General features: G+C 40.3%; 1 protein-coding gene across 1 annotated transcript in view; it reads left to right on the top strand.

Moving 5' to 3' along the window:
- Window positions 1-23,477, top strand: part of GNB1L (G protein subunit beta 1 like) — a 46,536-nt gene that overhangs the window by 8,455 nt on the left and 14,604 nt on the right. Inside the window, exons 2-4 of the mRNA XM_058037177.1 lie at window positions 18,120-18,247; window positions 18,496-18,621; window positions 20,547-20,709. Of these exons, the coding sequence (XP_057893160.1) occupies window positions 18,132-18,247; window positions 18,496-18,621; window positions 20,547-20,709 (405 nt within the window). The 5' untranslated portion in view covers window positions 18,120-18,131. The remainder of the gene's footprint in view (window positions 1-18,119; window positions 18,248-18,495; window positions 18,622-20,546; window positions 20,710-23,477) is intronic.

Below are 23,477 nucleotides of genomic sequence, written 5' to 3' on the forward strand. Positions count from 1 at the left end.
CTCTTTTGTCTGATCTTGTTATGAGCCTTCTTGCCTGAGCCTTCGCCGGCTGTCGTGGGAGCAGGGCAAGTGTTCCCACAGCACGTTCTGTTCCTGCTGGCTTTGGCCTCTCAGCTTCAGTGGCTGGGAGTGGGTGCTGTTCACTACAACTGACCAGTGATGGGTCCTTTGGGAACAATGACTGATCCTGGACCTGTTCCTATGACACCTTTGAAACTACTAAGCTGTTTCAGATAGTGGGGTTAGAGCAATTTGTAGAATTGGGGTCCAGGTACTGTTTGCCTGTTCATGTTTCTAGTGATTTGTGAAATTAGAGCTCCTGTGGAAACCTGGAACCTTGCTTCTGAGGCAAATGTTGTGTGTGAACTGAGTCCAAAGCCCCCAGTCTTCAACAGATATATGAAGAATGGCTAGGATTTAGGTTCCAGTGGGTCACCAACAGTGTTTCTTAGAGACTTATAATAACAGTGAACAAGACTCTTCCATTCCCAGTTCTCTAGGGTTTTAGAAATCCAGCAGAACCAGCAAAATACCTAAAGCCCAGCCACTGAAACCCAGCCAAGTTTTGTAAAAATTACAATGGTAACTTCAAATAAATATAAATTGTCCTTTTTAAATGTACAGTTTATTTAAAAACAGTTATTCTGCCAAACCATAAATGTCCCCAATAACTAAACCAAGAAATAACCAAGGTTAAGAAACCTAAGATTATATAGGAAAAACCTTTCTGATATATTTAGTGCTTTTGTTTAACCATGTGATTTGCATTTAATCCTAGTTAGACTAACTAATACATACATATCTTTATACCATACCAAACACTTCTCAGAAGCAACTGACTGGTTTGTGTTATCACATTTGTTCAGTGAGGGTGGAGGGAGAGAGGTGTACAGTATAACTCACTTGCATAATGTTTTGCAACTAGTAGAAAAAATATGTCTCACAATATAGCTACAAGAAATACATGGGTGCTCATAATTCATATTATCCCATAAAATTTAGAAGAGCATTCAGAGACTGCAAATGAAGGTAATTTATGTGTAAAACCTCATCCATGAAGAATTTATTGCCATAGTAGGTATAATATACTTTGGCACAGACTTCTTCCGTGAAACTAGTACTTGCAGATTTGAGAAGGGAACATACCAGAGCCCTTGCAGGTTAAACTGTAGCCTGCTTTTATACAAAACACATTCTAATGAAGACTTTTCTCTTCTGAGAGAGCTGAAGTCAGTTGGTGAGTTAATATGCCACAGCCATTGACGATGTGTTTGAACATCTTCACTGTGCGAGGAATCTCTTTAAAATCAGTGTTAGTTTAGTGGTACTACCTTTGTGTAAATAGTGATGTTTGTAAGTATTTTGAACCTTAGAGGCAACTGAGGAAACTGCAGAAGTGCATTCCTATAAAACATTTTAATTTGCAGTATCTAAAAATGAGTATATGCTTTGCAGAAGTTGTTTGCTAAGCATGTCGTGAAGCCCAGACCTCATTCTTCTTGTGAGGAATGCACTGGGACATGGGGCCTCATCTTTCTCTCTGCTCTTGAGCAAAACTGCCAGGAAAATGCCCTGGGATCCATCCAGCTCATTGCCAGTTTGACTTGGGCACGTGGTGGCCAAAGTGAGGCCGAGGCAAGGTTGTGGTTCTGTTGCAGTGGTGTCACACACAGTCTCAGGGACATGTCAGCACTGTTCTCCTCAGTGCTTGGGTGGCTCATGCAGCTGGAACAAAGATATATTTCCTTTTGTTCCTGTGCTGGACTCTGATTTCTGTTTTCATTTGAGATTACATTGTGCACAAATGCACATATGCTTTTATAGTTGCTGCCTCTCTTTGAGCCAAACACTTCCATGGAAGTTAATGACATTAAATGAAAACCAATGCAACCCATTGCCACTTCAAGATTTCTGCTTAATACAAAGTAAACTTAGAATAGGGAAGCATTTGTTGTACTGTAGAATATACCATTTAAATGGATGTAGCTGAGAATGGAGAGAAGCAGCTCCTAGCATGATTGATAAGAGGGATTTTTGCCCACATCAGCAAGGGAAGCTACAGGGCATATAGGTATAAAAATGGACCAGAGTTCTCAAGCATTTATGTAGAGCAGATAAGTCCTTTAAAATTCTTCCCTGAAAGGTACACAGTGGTGTTGGGCAGCAGTCTGCTAGGCTTGGGTTGTCAGAGAACGTTATCAATTCCTCTGGGATTTTAACTGGTAATTCCAGGAAGTCTAGGTGTTTCAGGAAGTGCTATTCACATATTATGCTATTTCTTCCGGATGTAGCTCCTTGGACAGTACACTTACACTTAGCCTTTTCTCTGTTGGCTTGCTCTGCAGGAGAAATCCCAAACTATTGAGAACAAAGATAACTTCCTGTGCCAGGTATTAGCTGGAATTACCTCTGTTGTACAAAGTAATAACTTTTCTTTTGAAAGTGAATTGGGATTTTTGACATGAGTCAAGATTTATCTCATCAAGGATGTCACTGGGCTACTAAGAAAAGCTCATTGGCCTCATATCAGAAGTACTGTGTTCAGTTCTCTGCTTTTCCAGATGGATTTACTGGTGTTACAGATGGTGCAGAAAATGGCAACTGAAACAATTTGGGGAACTGCAACTGTCATATGAGACATTGAGAAGTCTGGTACTCTTCAGTTTAGAGAAAGACAGATATTTATCGTTGAGATTTACAAAATCATGAAAGTGATGAAAAAGCCAGATGTGAAACTGCTGCCCTCCAAATTCTGCAATGTAAGAACTAGAGGGCACTCAGTGAAGGTAGGGGATCAGGTTTAAAACAAAGAAAAGAAGGCAGTCCTTCATTTTTTGGAACTCCAGGTAGTGAATTTTTTTGCCATGGTAGGTAGCAAAGGCAAGGATATCAGCAGGTTCAGAAGAGGTCAGATAATTTCATAGATAAAACAACTGCAGATGGACAGTGAAGTTGTGTACTCTGTAACATCATTGTGGGTGGGGGGTGTGGGGGGCAGGAGGAATGGACCCCTAAAGCATCCAGGCTTCTTCTTTTCCCTAAGCAGTACCTCTAAATAGCATGGCACTGGTGGAAGTCAGGTACTAGGCCAGATGGGACCAGTCATCTGACCTTGCAGGGCATTTTTTTCTGCCATACAGTACCACACTATGTTCTGCTTTGAAAGAGTTTTATTGTTAGTGCATTGAATTCTCATAAGAATAATCAAGAAAAAAATGGTAGCATGTTAATTCTCCATTGTTGATACCCGAAATATTAATGTGTTTTTAAGTCTGATCCATTGATAGTCAAATGCCTGCCTGTTACTGTGCATGGCAACTTGGAGAATGAATTTTAAGTTTGTGTGTTTATTTTTGTTGGCAGTGAGTTTTGGTTATCTCAGAAGGGAAAAGCTATCCAGGTGCAGTGAGGCTGTGTGGTGCCATGAGTCTCTGGCAGGAAGGTGTGCAGGACAAGTATGCAGGGAGCTGCGTCTGAGTAGTTTCTTCATGCTCCAGTACTGTGTGCCACTGAGATGGCTTTGTGCTAGTTCCAGGTTGGCCCAACTGAACCAGTGAATCAACAGGGACTTGGGGACAGCCACATCCACAGCTCAGGGACCCAGAATTTGGGTCATGGTCCCTGTCCCAGGCACTGGGCTTTAGTGACACTCAGAGCTGGTATGGCATCCCTGCAGTTTGGAGCATCCTCCCCAAGCACTCAGTTCTGTGCCTGCCCAACTCCCCCATGGGCTTCAGGCTACTGCTTCTGGCATAGCAGCTCACTCTTTTATTTCATCTGTAGCATTTGGAGGGGACCTGCAAAGTAAAAATCGGAAATCAGTATTTTACTTTAATATAGGACACAGAAAAGTTCTTTAACATGTGTTTGGGTGGAGGTTTTTTGTAAAAGATATCTGTAGAAAGTCTTCTGTATGCTTTTTTTTTTTTTTTCAGATAACATTACGCATATTAACAAAAACATTCTTTGCTTTAATCAGACAATATGGGCTTTGTTCATAGGGAGACTTTTTGTGTAGCTCCTGTACTCTGGGCACAAGCTTTTAGCAGGGATACTTGGATGAGCCATAAACTGAGTGCAGCTCAGGTCGGCTCATTGTGTCTATGGAAACTGGTGGTACTCTGCTGTTGATGAGAAATCCACCATGAACAAATCCTCACTCCTGGTCTCAGGTGTGTAATTGGGAAACATGTTTGGCTTTTGATCAAAAGAAATGGAGTGTTTGGTTCTTAGGAATATCTTTTCTCTTGTTTCAATGAAGTAAATGTTAATGCAAATAAAGAGCTTAAAGTAGTCTGACTAAAGCCTCAGCTAATTGAGCTTTGGTTCTGTGAGAATTTGGATGTCATCATCCTTTTGTTTTCCACTTCTCTGGGGAAGTACTTCAGCTATATGGCAAAAATAAACAAAAGAAGCCTTTTAAATCTTCACACTTAAATACATTTATGAATATTTTTAGTTACTGTTTACTCCTTGCAGATTTATCTTGGTCTGAAAAAAAGTCTCAGATGCATTGTTTTCCTAACAAAGATTTGACCTTCATCTTTATACACGGTTTCACTATTCTTCCTATCAGCATTTAGTTCAAAGGAGCACTTCGAAGCACGCAGGCAAAACCCAGTTCCATTGTGTAAAACAGAAATGTGTGTTTTATATCACAGGAGTTTAGAGAACAATGCAAAGGTCAATTGTGTTGCTTGCTCTCCTGTCACATGATGTGGGTGTGTATATGAATGCATCCCTGGAATTCCACTGTGGGATCTGCATCTTTGAAGCTGATGCTAAAATTACTGCGGAGGCTCTTCCAAAGGCGGATACTGATAGAAGATTCAATGAAATCGAAGGTCGCCAGTCTGGGAGGCGTTGAAAGATACCTGGCTATGATACTATTTCTGATTTAATAATGCGAATGGGAGGCTAGCCCTTTGTAATAATTAGGACTAATTACTGAAGAGGTGTTGACAGATGGGCTAAGAGGAAACAAACTGCCTTTATCCAGTGGCTTAGAGTCAGATTACTAGTCTTGTGTTATCTGTTTCTCAGAAAGTAGAAGCTTCAATCATTCACTAAGTCTTCAAAGGGGAAAGGGATCCTAACAATATACAGGATTTGGGATGAAGCTATGAAATAAGTCTTTGACTCAAAATGGCTAAATTAATCTCCTTTCCGTAAATTATCATACTTTTAAAGTTTGAGTTACAGATGGAGAATCTGATTGTAGTACTGAAAAATATGCAAAATCAGTATTGATGACTGTCCTGTCGCTGCTTCTGCTCATGGATTAGTCTAAGATTGGTTCCTTGCTGTTAATTATATTAATAGGAATTCTTTGATTCCTTCTTATGCCATGCTTGCTATCCAGCTGAAACTGGGACAAGGGAAAGTACTAAGTACTCTTTCATTCAGTGTTTGGTTTATGCAGATGTCATATCTGATCAACAAGCAGAAAATACATCTGCTGAAGTTAATTACAGTTATTTACCGTTTTAGGAGACAAGATCATGCATATTCCAGGAAGAAAACAAAATATTACAATACAATTGCATTTACTGAGTATTATGGATTTTCTTAAAGAGGATTTCTCCTCTCCTTTTGAATGTAGTGTCCATCCAGCACATTTGCATGAAGTAGATAAAATTGTCCAATGTGAATGGAGTTAACAAAGACATTCAGGGATTAGTGCTTTGTCACCAAATTGAGCATTCAGTGTGACTTTCTTTAGGCAAATGATTTAAAACTCTAGCCACCCTCCATCTTCTCAAATGACTTTTAAGTGCTTTTTTCCCCACTCTCCACCATATATAGAACCTGATTTTCTTAGAAATGTGATAAATGTGGTTGCATTCGATAGCACTTACAAGCAAAGGTAGCTTTCAATTATTTATTTACTTTTAACAAAAGGAGCCATTTAATTAATGTTTAAATATTTATAACAGTTTTATTGTGCTGTAAAATCGGTTATACTTTGATCTAGATTTTCTGGTTTGAGATAATAGGGTTGGTAAAAGTTTTCCTAATGAATTTGGTCAGAACATGACATAATCTGATTATCTGACGAAAGATTGACACTTCAGTTCCTGCCAGCATAAAAGCGCGGGACAATGGGGGCTGTTCAGCACAAATTCAAAGGCTGGGAGTTCAAGTTCAGGTACGGCAGAATTGTTCAAAGTTTCAAATTAATGTGCTGAAACAGTGTTGCATTTTTCACTGTATTTTTGGTCAGGAGTAATTTATGGTGGATGAGAGGAGTGAAGCTTGAAGTTAAATATGTAAACTGCAATTCCAGTCTGTAACTTTGGGTTAATTTCCCTCCGTTTGCTAAATAGTAGTTAGTGTTACTTGTTAGAACATAGAGAAACTAACTGGACATCACAGACACAGGAAACAGTACCAGAAACTGGGAATTAAACATCATCAGTATTCAACCTGTTAAATGTGGAATCAGTTTTTTATCAATATCCCTCACATTTTAACAGTTTAACTGTTTAACATATGAGGAAATGCTCATATGCTTGGAGATGAGCATATTTAACTAACGCATCCTACATGCTTGTGGAAAACAGGTGTAGATTCATGTGATCAAACTGACATGAAAGAACAGTTATGTCTAAAGTGTAAGCTTAGTCTAAAATGTTAAAATAAACATAATTTTTTTTCATTTGATATTGAGATAATATTTGCTTTGTAAATGTTGTTCCTGTTTGCAGTGGAGTTATAGTGATCTCTACTAGAGTTCTTGGACTAAGTTGCTGTCCAGTAACTTGGCTCATCCAAATACTTAGGCTGTATGGAATAGGAACCCTAGTAGACAAATGATACATACTAATAGTATGTACATACTAATGATACATACTATTAGTAATTGAGCTTGAATTTTGGATGACATTTCATAACATAAAAATAGTTAATTATCTTCTATTTTGAGTCATATATTTAAAAGTGGTGTACACCACACTAAGTCTTTTCTTTCTTTTCAGTGCTGAAGGGGTTCTTGGAGAAAGTAAAGTGTTAAGTACCAAATGTGATGGTCTTTACTGAAATGCAGTTTGTTTCTAACCGTGAGAAGATTTTTTTCTGACCTGAATAAGGATTTAAAGCTTTAATCTAATGAATTGATACAGAATGTCCTCTTGCTTTTTCTTAAAATACCACATGGCAGGTGAATCTCGGTGTCCCTGGGAAGGGACCGTCTGTGCCTGGAGTCAGTGAGTGGAGTTCCAATCCCAGTTCCAGGGACTGTGGCGTGTTGGGAGGTCACTCACTGTCCTGCCACAGCTTCCCCCTCTCCAGAGAAGGAATAACACTGGTCTCGGAGACGTGCTGTAGTTTATACAGAAACAGAAAGCTCCCAAGGAGAAAATGCTTTATGGAATACTGGGATAATGAACAGGCCCTGCAAACCCTCCCTTGTCTGAGCAGTCTCACCAATATCATCTGGTAGTTTGGACAGGCATAGATCAGATCCAAAATTTGGATTTCAAAATACAAGCTGGCCACAAATAGAAATTGGTTATTGGTTATTTAATATTTCTTCTGTATTTATGTCAATTTATCTTGTTTGCTATTTGCAGTTTTAAAGTATATTTTTTAACTGTTGTGAAACAAATGACAATATAAACATTGAGTAGGAAATAGGTAAAATCTGATATAAATGCATCTCCTACCATATGCTGATGAAGTACGTAGCCCGTTCAGCTCATTGCAGAGTCTTTTTTCTTCCTTTCATGAATATGTATTTTGTGAATGTATTTTGTACTTGTCTTTTTAATTCTATGAAATGTAAACTGTGTCATTAAAGTAAAAGAAATATTTTGGGAAGCACTGTCAGAGCTCAGCTTGCAGTGCAGTTTGATTTCATTGCCCACCTCTGCACGGCATCCCTGCCATGGTGAGGTGACACAGCACGGGCGGATTTCACAAGCAGAGGGAAGCGTGCAGCCCGGAACACAAGCTGAAGTTTGTGTCTTCATAAAGTGTCACTTCTCACTGTCTCCTCCCAGCAAATGAGTGAGAACTGGCAACTTCAGGGATGTTCATATTAAAAAAAAAAATGCAGACTTTTGACTGTAAACAACCGTCACTTTTACCTGACGTATGGCCAAAGCAAAATAAAATACAACACAACTAATTCAATGTGTAATACAATACTTGTATATATTTATTTTATTGCAGCTTAATGCAAAAGAATTTATATACTTTTATTTTAGTTGAATCAAAGGTGACTTGATGCAAAATTAAAATGCAGTGGCTTTTAAACTTAGGAAGATACCGAATTAATTTAATTTTAGGATTGGTATGAAAATGGGATTTGGTCACTTTTTCCCTTTTTGTTGAGTGTATCAAGCCAGATCCCAAGCAGACCTTAATGTTCATGGAAACAACTCCATTTCGAGCAGCTCTGGACATAGTCCTGTACATCAGGAATCAGTTAATAAGTCATTAATAAGAGACATATTTTAGAAGTATAAATTCATTAACGTTTGGTTGTATTTTATTATGTAATATCATGTCACATATACTTTTCCTTAATTCTGAAAATACTTGTTATACTTCACACTTCTAAGAAGAAAGTATAGAAGACAAAATGTCATCTGATTTGTGCTGTGTTTCATGTTCCTATGCCCTGTGGGAGGAAAGGAAAAGTAATAGAACAGACAAATAAATAAACGTGGTGTTGAAACTGGTATGACAGTTTCTGCTCTTGCACAAAGGAACTGCAATCAATTTATTGTCTTCATTGGTCAAATGCCAGAATAACAGTATAATATTATACAAGAGTAGATTAATTAAAGTGTAATTAGAATGGAATAAATTAAACAATCATAAAAGTTTGTCATGGGAAAAATATGTGTTTAGAATTAATTAGTTTTCAAATAAAGTGATATTTTAATTGCTCAGAGTTACAGAATCCTTAATTGCAGACATATAATTCTGGCCTAAATAACCTCAGTTGCTGTAACAACTTGATATATTTCTTCTCTGTCAATTCTTTTTAATAGTTTGTTACCAAACAAGATTATTGCCGGAATGTCTGCAAAAATGTCTGGAAGAGGTTTAATTAAGCCCATGCTATCTGAGGACATTATTAGCTCTTGGAACCAAAAGATTTGTGGCTGGTGCTGCACTATGCAGCACCCCTAATTAAGGAGGATGGGCAGACAGAGCCCCGTGGCTGACAGATTGCTATGCATGGCTGAACTGGAGGCCACTCAAAACAGTCTTTTGATGGTCCTTGGCTCATCAATTTTCTGCTAGATTTCAATGATTTATCACATGTACAAACTTAAATTCATTCTAGGGCTGATGTTATGGTCAAGAGAGACTTATATAAATCCTTTGTAAAAAACTTCTTTGGTGTGTATATAAATGCTTATTCATATTCCTCAAGTTTTCAAAGTGATTAATCATTTATTGTCTTTTGTGTCCCCAGTAATTTTACGCAGGGTGTGTTGTAGAGCTGAACTCCTGTGGGCTTTTATTCTTTCTTTCTCCAAACAAGGCTGGCTGTAGTTACATCACTGCACTTTTCCAAGCAATTAATGGTTTCAGAAAGTAAAACAGATGGGTGTCTTTTCCCTCATCTGCAAATTGAACCTGTTTATGAAACACTAGAATTTCATCTGTTTCAGCTGTATTTCATGCTGCATTTTAGGCTCCCTTATTAAAAGCTAGTGCAATAACATGAGAGGCAGGGGCTCTCACGTTTTCAGATCCCATATTTTTGGCATAAATGTATCCATGACATTTGTCTGTCTCCATAATGTTTACTTCAGTAAGATTTGCAATGCCCAAAATGTTTAATTGTGTTAAAAAAGGTCAAACAGCTGATAGCTGAAGGCGCATATGTCAGAATGAAAGACTGAAAAAAAATTATCAATCTGACACAGGGGGAGTATTAGAATGATTAATGTTTATGTTAATTTATGGCTTTTACATATTGATTAATAGCTTTTTGTTCCAGTGACCAAAATGTGTAAGTGGCAATGAGATCCATATGCTAACTCAGTGTCTTTCAAATGATTATAATCATTCTTAGTTTTGTTCCCATGCTGAAGCTGTGTTTTCATATAGAAACTAATTGTTGTACAGTGACTTTTTTAAAAATTGCAGATGGAAATATTTGAAATTGAACCTCAAGACACAAGCTTGGGTTTCAGTATTCTTGAAGGTTACACACTGACCTTTATATACATTTTTCTTGCAAACTTCATTACTTAAAATCTTAATATATTGTGGTTTAGCTTTTTTCAGGTAAGGAATGCTTACAGACAGAAAGGGTGCTAATGCTGGGAGGAGCCATTATCTGAGCTGAAATCATTAAAAATGCGTTGCGGTGCATGATGGTTATTAGTCATTTTCTCCCCTGCTCCCTTAAGATTTCTTGGCATATCACCAGTTGCTGATAAGCAGTTTTGTTTGCTATCTGTCCATTGACTAATACAATTAAAATGTGGAAACCTCCATCATTCATTGTCTAAATATCAAGAGAGAAGGTAATTTTGGGGATCTCCTGAGAAAGGATGAACTCCTACCTTTCCTAGGAGTCAGTGGGAAATGGAGGTTCTCAGCACTTCTCAAACAGAGACTTTTGAAGTGTTTTTCTGAGCAGGCAGTGGTTGTTACTCATTAGAAATGATTTGGTGGCTATTTAGAATGAAAGCTCTGACAGTATTTGGTGCTCCCAAGCTGTAAGAGGAAGGACTCTTGTCAGCTGTAATGTTGGCTGTGTGGCAACAGCTTTATATCAGCTAATGAAGGATTCTGTAACTGGGTCATATAAATCACTGCGTTCCCTTTGACATTGATGTGGCGCTAACTAGCAAGTTTTGCAAGCAAGATAGAAATCTGTCTACACTATCTGGATATGGTATTTTCTAGTGCAAGCACAAACTAATGAATGTTCTCAGTCCAGTGTTGTGGTTTTTTTTAATTAAATGTTGTTATTTATCATAATTAATTTGGTTTTGAAGTCACAAATATACATCACTGCGCTTAATCACTAGTTTAGCAGAATAAGTAAATAGTAATATGAAAAAGAAGCAATTCAAAAGAAAGCATTTTGTTATCTTACCTCTGAAGATTAAGAGTGCTTTATTAGTACATTTACTGGTTAAATCAAAAATGTCCACTAATTCTCATTTCTGCTTGACATCAATTTATTGGTTTAAAAATTTGTACTGTTTTCTAATTTCCACTTGAAGTAAATTATTATTTAAATTTGGTTTAAAGAAACCCTAGAAGTATAATACAGTTTCTATCTGAAATTGGCACTGAAGATAGAGAGTTTTAAACTGAAAGCTGCATTGTTATGTGACTGACAAATGAATTTTCATATATTCTGGGGCTCTGACCTTTACAACTGTTTGTGTAGTACTCCCTCATCTCTTGATCAAGCTTCTGCTGCTTTTATTTTTGCCAGTGCACATTTCTGTCTTTTCACACAACAAACATATCCTGTGTTTTGGGCAGCTGGGGTAAGAATTGGAAAAGCAGGGTGCCTGGGTTTTAGTTTGGGATTTTCACTCTTCTCCAAGTGTTTTGTGGGTGTTGCCTTGCTGCAGGACCCAGAAAGGCATTTCTTTGTATCGCTGAGTTACTTTTCACCTCGGGTGCAAAGAGGTTTCTTCAGTTTCACAACATCTCTTTGTATTGCTGACTTTCCTGTTTCAGTGTGTTCTGATATTTTTTGGTTTGTACATGCAAAATGAAAAGCTGGGATTAAAAATCTGTCACAACATGTCTGAAGCATTGTTTACCAAACCATATGCCTGCTTTCAGACAATTTGTAGTCAATAACTTATAAAAATTTCACTTTTGCAGTCAGATGAGGTGAACTTCAGCTCGTTCTACTTGCGTGGATTTGCCTGGCATCTCTTTTACTGATGTATGAAAATGTTACTGATCAAATGGGTTCTTGTAGTGCTAAATTCCCCTTCTCTGCTTCTGAGAAGTGCCATAGAACCAGGCAGCATTTAGTGACAGCCAGGGCTGTGTCAGGTATTTCCAAGTGCTGCTGTGTTCTAGCACAATTCAGTGAGATCCAGTGAGGGGAACTGGGGGCTTAGGGACCCTCGTGTTCTGGTGAGGCTGTTGAGCCCCAAGGAAAGGCCACAGCACTCCCAGAGCCCTGGCATGGGGCATTGCTTGGGCTGAGAGTGGTTTGTGCTTTCAGCACTGAAAACCTCGTTGTGTGCAGTGGTTGGAGGCTGGAAACGTGGGAACATTGCTTTTGGAAAGCTCATACTGCAAGGGCTGCCCTGTGGATTTTAATGGTGGAGATTGCAAATGTAATGGAACAAACAGAATTGTTTGCATTGCACCATTAACTTCAAGCAGTCTGTTATTTGCACTGGCTGCCTCTGCAGTTGCAGCTCAGGACCCACTTCCTAAACACTCTTGCACCAGAGCTCAGGCTGCTGTGACACAGGGCAGAGTTTGTCAGGGGCTGCAGGTAGGCACAGAACTGCAGGCTAAAAAAGAGCTTTTGTATGAATGAAAAAGCCTGGAAAGGGGGAAGAACAATTTATTCAAATCTTTCTCAACTCATTCTTTGCTCTGATTTTTCCTTTGGGAGGGTGGCACCTGGTTGACTGGGAATTGTCAAAAATAACAGGGATTTCATGTATCTGTTTGTGAGCACACCTGGATGTGTTGGATATTTTGCAGTAGTAATTATGTCTGCACACCTGCTGGTTTCAGTCCCAAATCAGTTTGCCAGACATGCCTAGGGAGATTTATTTCTCCTATACCTGAAAAGGCTCTTTTACCACTGAGGTTTTACTACTCTAAATAAGCCTAAAGAAAAATAGAAGAGGATTTTTTCCTGTCTTTGCTTGAGCTGTTGGTATCTCAAAGTGAACTGTGGGGTTTGTTAGGGGGAGGAGGGTGTTTGGATGATATTTTAATAGCAATTTGTTTTGCTTCAATGTGTGATAGAAATATAAGTGACAGGAGTGGGAACAAGAGAATTGCTGAATTCTGCTGGAATTTTTCCTGTGGGAATCTGTTAATGTTTTTAATTCTCTGGGAGATTTTTCTAAGGTAATCCTTTTGACATTTACATATTTTAAAGTACTCTCATTAAATAAAAGCTTAACTTTTTTATATCAAATGCTGAAGTGATGATACTGAAATACCACTGCATAGAAATTCAAATGGTTTGAGGATTATTCTAATTGCAACCTAAGCAAAGTAAGATTTGTGAGGGATATTAATAGTGAATTGTTCTTTAAAATAATGTAATTTTGAAGGAAATTTAATTGTTCAGACATTTAGCAGATGCATTTTCTTAGACAAAACCCTTTTTGGTACCTCATGTGCAGTGCACTCAGCCATTCACTAATTGAAACTCTCATTTGAGCAGCTGGGTTTCCACTCCCCACTTGTGTAGGAGCCCAAGGGTTTGCAGTGCACTCTGTGAAAAATCCTTCTCATTGTGCCACATCAGTGCAGCTCAGCTCCTGAAGGACCATGCTGTTACCAGTGCAGGGAAGGCTGGAGAAATAAGTGGAACATCTTTTTTAAAACGTCCAAAGAGCCTGATGGTGAGATGTTGCCTACAGGTGATGCTGTATTGCAAGCAAATACTGCCATGAGCAAAATGATTCATGTATTCATGTTTTTTCACTCCTTCCACAGGAGGCAAGAGGATAACAACTCAGGGACAAACATACAGTGTAGCCCAGAAATGCCTTTAAATGAACTTTATTCTGTAGGGTGCATTTTGTTTGTTCAAGCCCTTGAGCCAGAATTTGCTCTCAGACCAGACTAAATACCAAGCAAATTCATTTAATTAAATTTGTTGCAGATATCCCCAGTTAACAAGAACAGATTGGTCTCCCTGAGGCTAGATAGAGTTAACAAGAAAATAAATGTTGTGCTAATTAGAGAACTCATTTTTAGGCACCTGGGGTGAAACTTTAAAAAGTCCTAGAGATGTAGGATTGAAAATTCATTTGGAAATGAATCTTAGGCTTCAGAATCACTTAGGTACTTTTGAAAAATTTCCCCAGAGGCTTTAACCATCTTACAATCATCAAATTTAGCAAGTTTGTAGCTGTCTGCTTAGCACAGCACTGTAGAACTATTATCTGTTTGAATCAGTACACCACAATGTACTTCATTATCCCTGTAAGGAGAGACACTGAGCTACCTGGTGAGTTGAAGGTAGGCTGTGTCATTTTTTTGAGCATGCTTGTATGTCAACAGGAACAGATTGATGCTTTCTTGGAAGTATTAAACTGCCAGTACCCCAAATTTCCATCTCTTTGCAACCTCATGGGACTTTCTGTAGGTACCTAACAACTTTTTATTAAATCTTGTCTTAAGTGACTTGTCCAAGCTCATGGATAAAAAAAGGCAGCAAAGATGAAATTTTATAGTTCAGCACCTGCTGGAAGAAAAATGAGACACTAAATACTGTCACACTGCCATTCATCTGCCAAATCATGATAGGAAGTAATAAGGACTCAATAAACATTAGATTCAATATTAAGCCAAATTTCCAGATTCACATATAGGATTAGCAGAAAAGCAAGGAAAGAACCAGACTCTGAGGAGCAAAAAGTGCCTTCAATAGCTTGCAGCTCAGAAGTATGGTTTCAGTGGGTTGTTTTTTTCCTGTAACTGGTGTGAGGATTTTTCTGAAATATCATCCTTGTAAAGACATGCATTAGTAGTGTCTGTTCCACGCCAGGTAAAACCCTTCCCACAGCCACGCACACACTTGCTGTCTGTCAGCAAAAACCTCTGTGTCAGTAATTAGAAAAATGCTATTAAAAACCTGCCTTGTAATCCCAGGTAGCCTCTGGCTTGCCTCAGTTCTATTTCCTTGCTCAGTGCAGTGAGCCAGAATTGCTCCACTGTGAAGTGGGACCCTCTGACAAGCTCTTAGGTACTCTTTTATTTATCAGGTCCTACAAAGTGTTGTTTTGAGGGCACCAGCACTCAGCTGTAGTGCCCCAAAGAGGTTTCACTTGGTGACAAAGTCCTTGCTCTGACAGGTTTATAACTCAGGTGGAGAGTGTTGCAGATGGGCACTTGGGAGCTGCATCTCACCATGGGGGCCAGTGTGCACATCATGTACATCTGAACGTGTGCTCCAGCCTGCCATGAGTCTGGATCATCCAACAGCTTCATAAAAGCAATGAGTCAGGGCCCTAAAACAGAGGGTATCCACTGAGCTCATTATTTTCATACCTAATTACACAGTGCTATTGAGAGAGAACTGCACATTACATTGAAGAATCCTGTTTCATCACTAGCCCTAAAAGATAATTGCATTTAATTAAAACCTATAGATACCTTGGTGATAACTGATCTATAAACACTCAATGTAGACCTGCAAATGAGGTGCATTAGCAAGTGCATCCCTTAAGCACAGTTTGACAGCTGGTACTGAGGTGAGATGGCAATGAAAAGTTGGGCTGTTTTGCCATGGAACATGTAGCTCTTGCACTCCATTCTGATTCTGTGCAGTTCCTCTGCTGTGAACCAGTAGGCAAACACCTGCTGATCATCCCTTACTGAATTTTGAACACCTTTTGTTTAATCAGGGGTAATATACACATGAGTGGGGAAAAGTGATGGCAGGTGGCACTTGCAGTGGCAGAAGCTGCCTTTTCTTTGTGAGGTTAGGTCAGAAAGGAAGCAGCAGATATACAAGTGCGGCGAGTAATTCCACAGAACGGGGAGGAAACACTTCTTATGGTGAAAATATTTATTGTAATGGACATTGTAATGCATTTTCCAATTGACTGCAAATTATATTTCCAGTTGAATTAGCTGCTGGTTGCCTTGTCTCAGCACAGGTCTGGAGGGTCATTTGCAACAAGAACAGAAAATTTGTCCTCATCCTTCTCCAGTGTTTGTGCACAGCTGCCTGCAAAGCTGTTAATGAAGGGAAGTACCTGGTGAGGGGCCAGAGCAGTGAGTGCCTGTGGGGATCACACAGGCTGTCCCTGTGAGCTCATCAGGAATTGTCCTCTGCCAGGCAAACAGTGCCCAGGCAGAAAGGGACCTGGGGGTACTGGTCAACAACAGACTTAGCATGAGCCAGCAAAGTGCCCTGGTAGCCAAGAAGGCCAATGGGCCTGGCCTGGATCAGGAAAGGTGTGGCCAGCAGGAGCAGGGAGGTCATTCTGCCCCTGTACTCGGCACTGGTGAGGCCACACCTCAAGTGCTGTGTCCAGTTCTGGCCCCTCAGTTTAGGAGAGATGCTGGAGTGCACACAGAGAAGGGCAACAAGGCTGGCGAGGGGCTTGGAACACAAACCCTGTGAGGAATGACTGAGGGAGCTGAGCCTGTTTAGCCTGGAGAAAAGGAGACTCAGAGGTGACCTTATCACTCTCTACAACTTCCTGAAAGGTGCCTGTACTCAGGTGGGGTTGGTCTCTTTCTCCTGGCAGCAGCTGACAGAGCAAGAGGACACAGTCTTCAGCTGAGCCAAGGCAAATGCAGGCTGGATGTTGCAGGGACAATGATTCTGACTACCTGGAGTTCTCTGCACCGGCCTCTGGTCACCCTTCCAGTGTCTCATGCTTGTGGCCACCAGTGGCAGCCTCCTGGTCAAGTACTTCACCCACTTCATCAAAGAGGGATTTTCCTCCCTGATCATCTTCATTTATGATGCTTTCAGGAAAGTGATCAAGCTGGCAGATCATTATCCCATCAACTCCCAGTTCAAGGTGGACTATATTACAAATTACTCTTGTGCCTATAAACCACTAGATCCAGGTAAGGGAGTGTTCATTACCTCTCCAGTCTGTAGGTAGGAGGTGGGTGGCCTTTGCTCTCCTTTTCCCTTGTGCTGCAGCCCAGATAATAGGTAGATTATTCCTTCTTTATTGGTGCCTTCAGATATCCTATTTTAGTCTCAGGTGTTGCAGCAGAGCTCTCATTACGGGTAGAAATGAGCCAACACACAGATTCTTATTTAACAACATGAAAATGGTCCTGGTTTATTCTTTACAGCTTAGCCACCCTGACTCTGACTACAGCAAGTTCCTACTGTTGGCTTCTCTGACAGACTGACTGCTGGCTGTTTCCTGCTGGAATAGGACCACAAGTACTTCCTTGCTGCCTCTTACCACAGGATTTTTACCCAGCTCAACTCTGACTGCAGGTTCCAACAAGAGGCTCTAACTCTGTCAGACCCAGACTGACGTCACAGCAGATCTTTTGCAGCAGCAACTCTCTTCCTTGTTTCATTCTTCCGTGTGTCTCTCTGGATCGTTCCTTCTTCCTCAGGGCTCCTTTACCTCCTCAAGGTGATCTTTCTTCCTCCAAGGCTCTCCCTGACCAGCCAACCCACCCCTTTTATCACACATATCTTTATTAGTCAATAGCTATGACCCATTAATGACAAGACTGTTCTTCTTTGGTAATTAGTACAACTGTGACTTATCAGGGGCAAGGTCACTTGTAATCCCTTCTTCTACACCTACAGTTTGGATATTAGGAAAAATTTTTTTACAGAAAGAGTGATAAACTATTGGAATGGTCTGCCCAAGGAGGTGGTGGAGTCACCATCCCTGCATGTGTTTAAAAAAGACTGGATGTGGCACTGGGTGCCATGGCTTAGTTGAGGTGTGACGGCATGGGCTGGACTCAGTGATCTTGAAGGTCTCTTCCAACATAGTGATTCTGTGCTTCTGTGATCTGAAATTCTTTTCAGTTGATATGTTCACTGCAATGCTTTTCTGAAAAAACACAAAAGTAGTATTTTTGTGGAGAGGAAGGGGAGAGACTTAGCCAGGGGGCTAAAGCAGAGTGATGAATTGCTTGCCCACTCAAATTATGGGTGTCAGGTTTCTTGTATTTATCTCCCTTGAGCACAGGGGGAGCAGCTGACCGATTTGGGATTTACCAGTGCAAGAGGTGCCTGCGCGTGGCCAGCTCAGCACCTTGCTGAGAGGGGAATGCAGCAAAGAGCAGGTTGGACACCTGCTCCGTCAGCTCATCATAGGAGCAAATACTTCACCCTCAGCTGGCTGGCAAATAGAAAGAACATTCAACAAAGAAAATTCAGAGAGGAAAGAGCAGAAGCAAGTGTCCTGCTCAGAATATATTTAAAGGCTGCTTTACCCTCTGTGATATCTGTGTCTGCTTCTCACCCCCAGTTCACTGCTCCGATGGCTCTGCCACCTCCGGATCCACAGTTTGTGCTCAGAGGTACCGGTGCTGCAGTCCACACTCTGCATTTTTCCTGTGGAGGCCCAGAACCTGATATCCCCCTTCTTTTCTCTGGGTAAATACACCAGGATTCCTAGCTCTGCTGAATGTCATATGGTTGTTTCTTTTTTAATTGAAGTGTATTATTTTGACAAAGTGCTTCTGGGGAAAACAGCAGCATTTATGTTTTTGCATGATGGGTGTGTAACTTGTGCATACAGCTTCAGTTTTGGAAACAAAACAAACAAACAAACAAAATGAAAATCATCAGACTCATCACCTCCATGCAGTGCTCACACTAAAAGCATCTCTTCCTACTGCCAGGTCTGAGAATGGGATTATCCATGTCTGGAACCTGAAAACACGCAGAGTGGACACAGCATTGGATGGCCACGGAAGAAAATCTGTCTGCTGTGTGAAGACAATGGGTGGTAAAGACAGGCTTCTCAGGTTAGCAAAGCAGGCAAAAACCTGTGACATTTTTCTTGTCTCTTGTCTGTGATTGAAGGGGAAAAAAGAGGGGCAGGGACACAAAGGATTCTCTTAATTCTGGAGTCAGTTAAAGTTTCTCCAACACATATGGAAATGTACTGAAGTAAAAAAAGACAGAAAAACTCTAGAATAAAAAGTGTGGGGGTTGGAGGGGGAAAGATGCAATTAATTTATTTATGATGTGTGTTATGATATCATAACAACTTGGGACTTGCAGTGTCTTTGCTAAGAACAGGTGAGGTCTTTGGGTCAAGGAAATATACTTGGATTTGAAGTTGATTTGAAGTGGTTCTTGGGGAAGATTGAAAAAAAGAATTTATAAATAGAAGGGAGGTGGAGAAAAGGGAAGGAAGGAAGAAAGAGAAGAATCAGAGATGGAGAGTGGAAGACTGAAAATGAGCAAGAATGCTGAGTTTCATGCTTTTGCTTTGTTGCAAAATACTTTCTGTTCTTGTTTAGCAAAGGAAGGTCAGGAAGATTTGTGTACTTTGGATTAGACAGGTGATCTAGAGTAGATGCCAAAGTGTCTGTATGATTAGGAGGTGTTCTGACATGTTTATCTAGAGAAGACATCTCATAATATACAGTGGGACTCATTAGCATTTATATTTCTTATCTGCTTAAGTACAATTATCAACTCTCCCCCATAAAATCATACTGAATGAGCATTGTTTGTGTAATTACAGAGTTTTTCTGTACCTCTGTTTTTACTGAATAGTTCTAACACTTCACATAGCAGTGCAGTTTTAGGACAGCATTTATCTGTACTTTAATTTTTCTCTTGTAAAGCTAAATCACAACAATTTCTTGCAATATCACACTGTTTGTATCCACAGTGCTATAAATGTTGTGTCAGTTTGTCACTCAGCTGAACAGCACTGATGCTGAAGAAGTCCCAACAGCCTGTAGATTTCCATCTCCTTTGTTTTGGTTTCATGCTTCTTCAGGTGATACTGCTAATTAAAGTAAGACATGGGTAAGGGATTTTTGATGACCAGGTGATAACATGAGGACATATATCCTGTGCTAAGGTAGTTTATGGATTGGAAGCTTCTGCACAGTGCTACTTTGTTCCAGAGTCAGTGGGATCCCAGAAATCTGCAACAATTCCTGCTGTGCCCTTTGTGTGGCCTCCTTGCTCTGCCTGCCTGGGAGCAGCACAGGCCTCTGGGACGGGGCTGTGCTGAGCAGTCCCGGGGCTCCTAACTCGGATGCAGCTGCTGCTCTCTGGCCCTGGGTGTTGCAGCCCTTGGGCAATCCCTGCCAGTCTCTCACCATCCTAGGAGCCCTCTGTGCCCTGCCTGTGGCTGTGGGAAGTCGACCACTGAATAACTGTCACTTTTTATTTACCTCTGATGAGGTCTTGTCTTGCTGTTTGTCTTTCAGCTGTCAACACATGACTCTTCCATTTCATTGCTAGTGTGAATGAGTGTTACATGTGTAAATCTTGGTATACTTTTGTTTCCTTTTAAATTAGATCTAATAAATTATAAAATGTAGGTATTTTTTTACTGTGTATATATTCAACTCATGAGACTTTATAAGTGTATTCTCACATATAAATAGCACAACTCATCCTGATCAAGTCTCTCTGCACAAGGAAACAGAAACTGTGAATGCAGTGTATCTGACTGGCTCCCAAGCCTCCCCCCTTGCAGGGACAGTTGAACCTCTTGGCCAGTTCCACAGCTGGCAGAAGGGTGGTGGTCTCAGGGACACTGAACTCCCCCACATTTCATGAAAAACCCAATTAATGCCCCCACAGAAGCTGTTCAAAGCTTGGTCCTTTACTGGCTGTTGAAGACCCAGTTCAGTTTGCTGGCCTGCAGGCAGCCAGGCTTCCTCAGACTGCAGCTCATGGATAACTTGTTTTACTGTAACAGTCAGGGGCGCGACCAGAGGATCTGCTTGTGGGATTTAGCAGAGGGACGGACTTCAGTGATGGATTCTGTCTTCACGGAGCATGTGGGATTCTGCAGATGCTCTCTGTTACAGGTGGCACAGGGACGCTGGCTAATGGCCATGGCAGCCAGAAGCCTGGAGGAGGTAGGAAGTGTTTCTTTCTCTGTGCTTGAGAAGTTGCTTTTGGTACTGAAATGACATCGTTCAGAAGGGGAAATATCTGTGCCATTGAATTCTCTGCTCAGGAGCAGGCAGCACAATAAACCTTTGGGGGTGTTAATCATTAATTTTACTGCCACAAGGATGACTGAATTATGTAACTCATGCTTTAATAACAAGGATACCACCCCAAGTATTTGCAGCTGCTGCTGATGTTTACATGCAGGAGTTTTGAAAACCCTTCTGGTGCTGCTGAATATTGGGAACAAGAATCCTTCTGGGGAAGTAATGGTCAGCAGGTCTGTGCTCAGATGGAGGAGCTTATATTGCATCTGAAGCTGAATCAGGTTTGGTGAGAAGAGGGGAGGTGCACGTGATTTGTAATGCAATACCTGGTCTTTCACCCCAGGCTAATTCCTTACCTGGAACTGGGAAATAGTTGAATTACTGTTACTGGCCAGAGGTTTGCTCTGTGTGAGACAATTGCAGGGTCCATTTCAGTTCCTGCTGGGTAAGTCCACATCTAATGCCACTATCACAGCACTCACTGACTGACAGCTTTGCTGGCAATGTCCACTTCTGCTTTGTAGAAATTACAGTTTTGTTTTCTACAATGGACTGTTTGAGGACATCACACAAAAATAATACCAAATACTTGACATCAAAATACCAAAATTATGAAAGAAGAAAAAAGTGGCAGAAATATGAAATGGAATATAGTAGCTAAATGCAAATTGCTGATAAGCATAAAAGTTCACTTGCTTTTCTGGACTATAAGTTGTGTATCTTGAAACTGAAATTTGCCTATTTTATACATGAAGTAATAAGTGCCTGTATTGCAAGAAAATGTGATCTTTTTTTTATACAAATTAAGCACATATTTAAGTACTTTGTTGACTCACAGCTAGAATGTTCACCCTTTTACAGAACTAGATATTCCTGCAGACACAGACAGTGCATCAGTAAATACAACCATAATAAGTCCCATACCTTGTTCTGATCAAAGAACTCCCTCCATTTTAAAGCAGTGCTCAATAATACTTAAGTTAAACAAAATTGACAAGTGCATTCTGGTGTCAGCCAGAGAAGTCCCACTAATGAAGAATTAAATAATCAACTGAGCAAATAGAAGACATTTACCCTGGTGTCGCTTACAACTCATCTCTGTTTTATTCTCAATTGTTTGCTTGGGCCCTGCAAGAGGAGAATGATTTGCAATGTCCTGAGGTAGAAGAGTTCCACTCTGTGTGTGAACCTTTGCATTAGAACTGTGTCATGTTTCAATAAATTCACATAAGCTCCCATAATATATAGTGCTTCCAAACAGGCAGCACTGTGTGAGACACAGTACATTTGCAGCTTATGATTAAAATTAAGACTTAATAAGTGTTTATGCTTGGCTGGTGTCCAAAAAAAGACTAATTTTGTCTTGAAGGAGGTTCAGTCCATAAATAATGAGATCTGAACAGGCATTTATTTGTTCATGATTGCATTTAAATCACCAATTATGAGTTACATGCACTTTTCTTGCAAATTTGCCAGAAACATGTTAAAAGCTTTATTAATGTGAAAAAGAGAAAGGGTGTGTTTCCTTGTGGCCAGTTTTAGCCACCCAGGAACACTATTAACCTCAGGCAAAGGCAAATCTTTCTCCTATTAAGCAAAACCAGTATAAACACGGAACTTCAAGTTTTAGGTTACAGTTGTCAAAATATGTGAAATAGTATTTATTTCTAAGGCTCAGTTGCCTTTAACACAGACAGTCTCTGGAACTGTCAATCCAGCTCAGGCAGCAGGTCATGCCTGCCTGCCTTCTGCACAAAGCTTTTCTCATTGTTTGTCTTTGGTCTTTGCAAGCCCAACTGTAGCCCTTGTACCAGTTCATCTGTTTTTAGTCAAGGTAAAGCAAAGAAGGTTTGTTTTTTTCTTTTAACCTGCAGAAGTGAATTTATCACAGCACACTTACCCTTCTTTATTACATAAAAGTTGCAGTTTTGGTCTTGCCTAGGAGACAATGCCCTTTGGAGAGACAGTGATGAAAGAGGCAAGATGAGGGCAGGTCATCTCCATATTTATAGCCTGTTTCCTGCCACAGCTAACTTGGTCATTATGTTGATAGCAAGAAAGCTGACAAGAGAAAAGCATTTTTTGTTAAGAGTGAAGCTCCAAAGAACCAGAATTCCCAGATGATCAGACTTTGGTCTGTTCCCAGGTTTGGTCTGCAGACTCGATGGCTCTTGGCTGTAGTCACTATTCCTCAAATCTGGAAAACAGTTTCCTGCTCTATTGCTCAGTGGCTTTTGAAAGTGTTCTGTTTGTTATGTGCAATACACTCTGTCACAGCCTTAGAGTGCAGCTGGCTTTTGGCAGGCTGGCTGACAGCCTCTAGAATAGGAAGATGTTCTGGCAAGCTTTGAACTAAAGGTGTGGGATCAGAAAGCCATCGCAGCTGCCGTGGCCGTGATGGATGGTTCCCAGAGGAGCCATATTTGTGCAATACCTCATCTCAGATGCTTAAGGAAATTCACACAACTGGGGCTGTCCAACAGCACTGTTGGGCTCTTGCACATTCTGGAAGAGCCTAGAGTGGCTGGTCATGCTGGATTTATCAAATGTTTCAAGTAGTTTAATTTTACCACATAATGCAGACCATTGTTTATTTAATTAGAAGAAAAGATCACCTTGTTGATTAAGTATGAATGTGAGAAACAGCAACGTTCCTGGCAGCAGGTTTTTGGTACCCAGGAGCTTCT

The sequence above is a fragment of the Melospiza georgiana genome, chromosome 18, assembly GCF_028018845.1.
Source record: "Melospiza georgiana isolate bMelGeo1 chromosome 18, bMelGeo1.pri, whole genome shotgun sequence".
In the NCBI taxonomy this organism is placed as follows: Eukaryota; Metazoa; Chordata; class Aves; order Passeriformes; family Passerellidae; genus Melospiza; species Melospiza georgiana.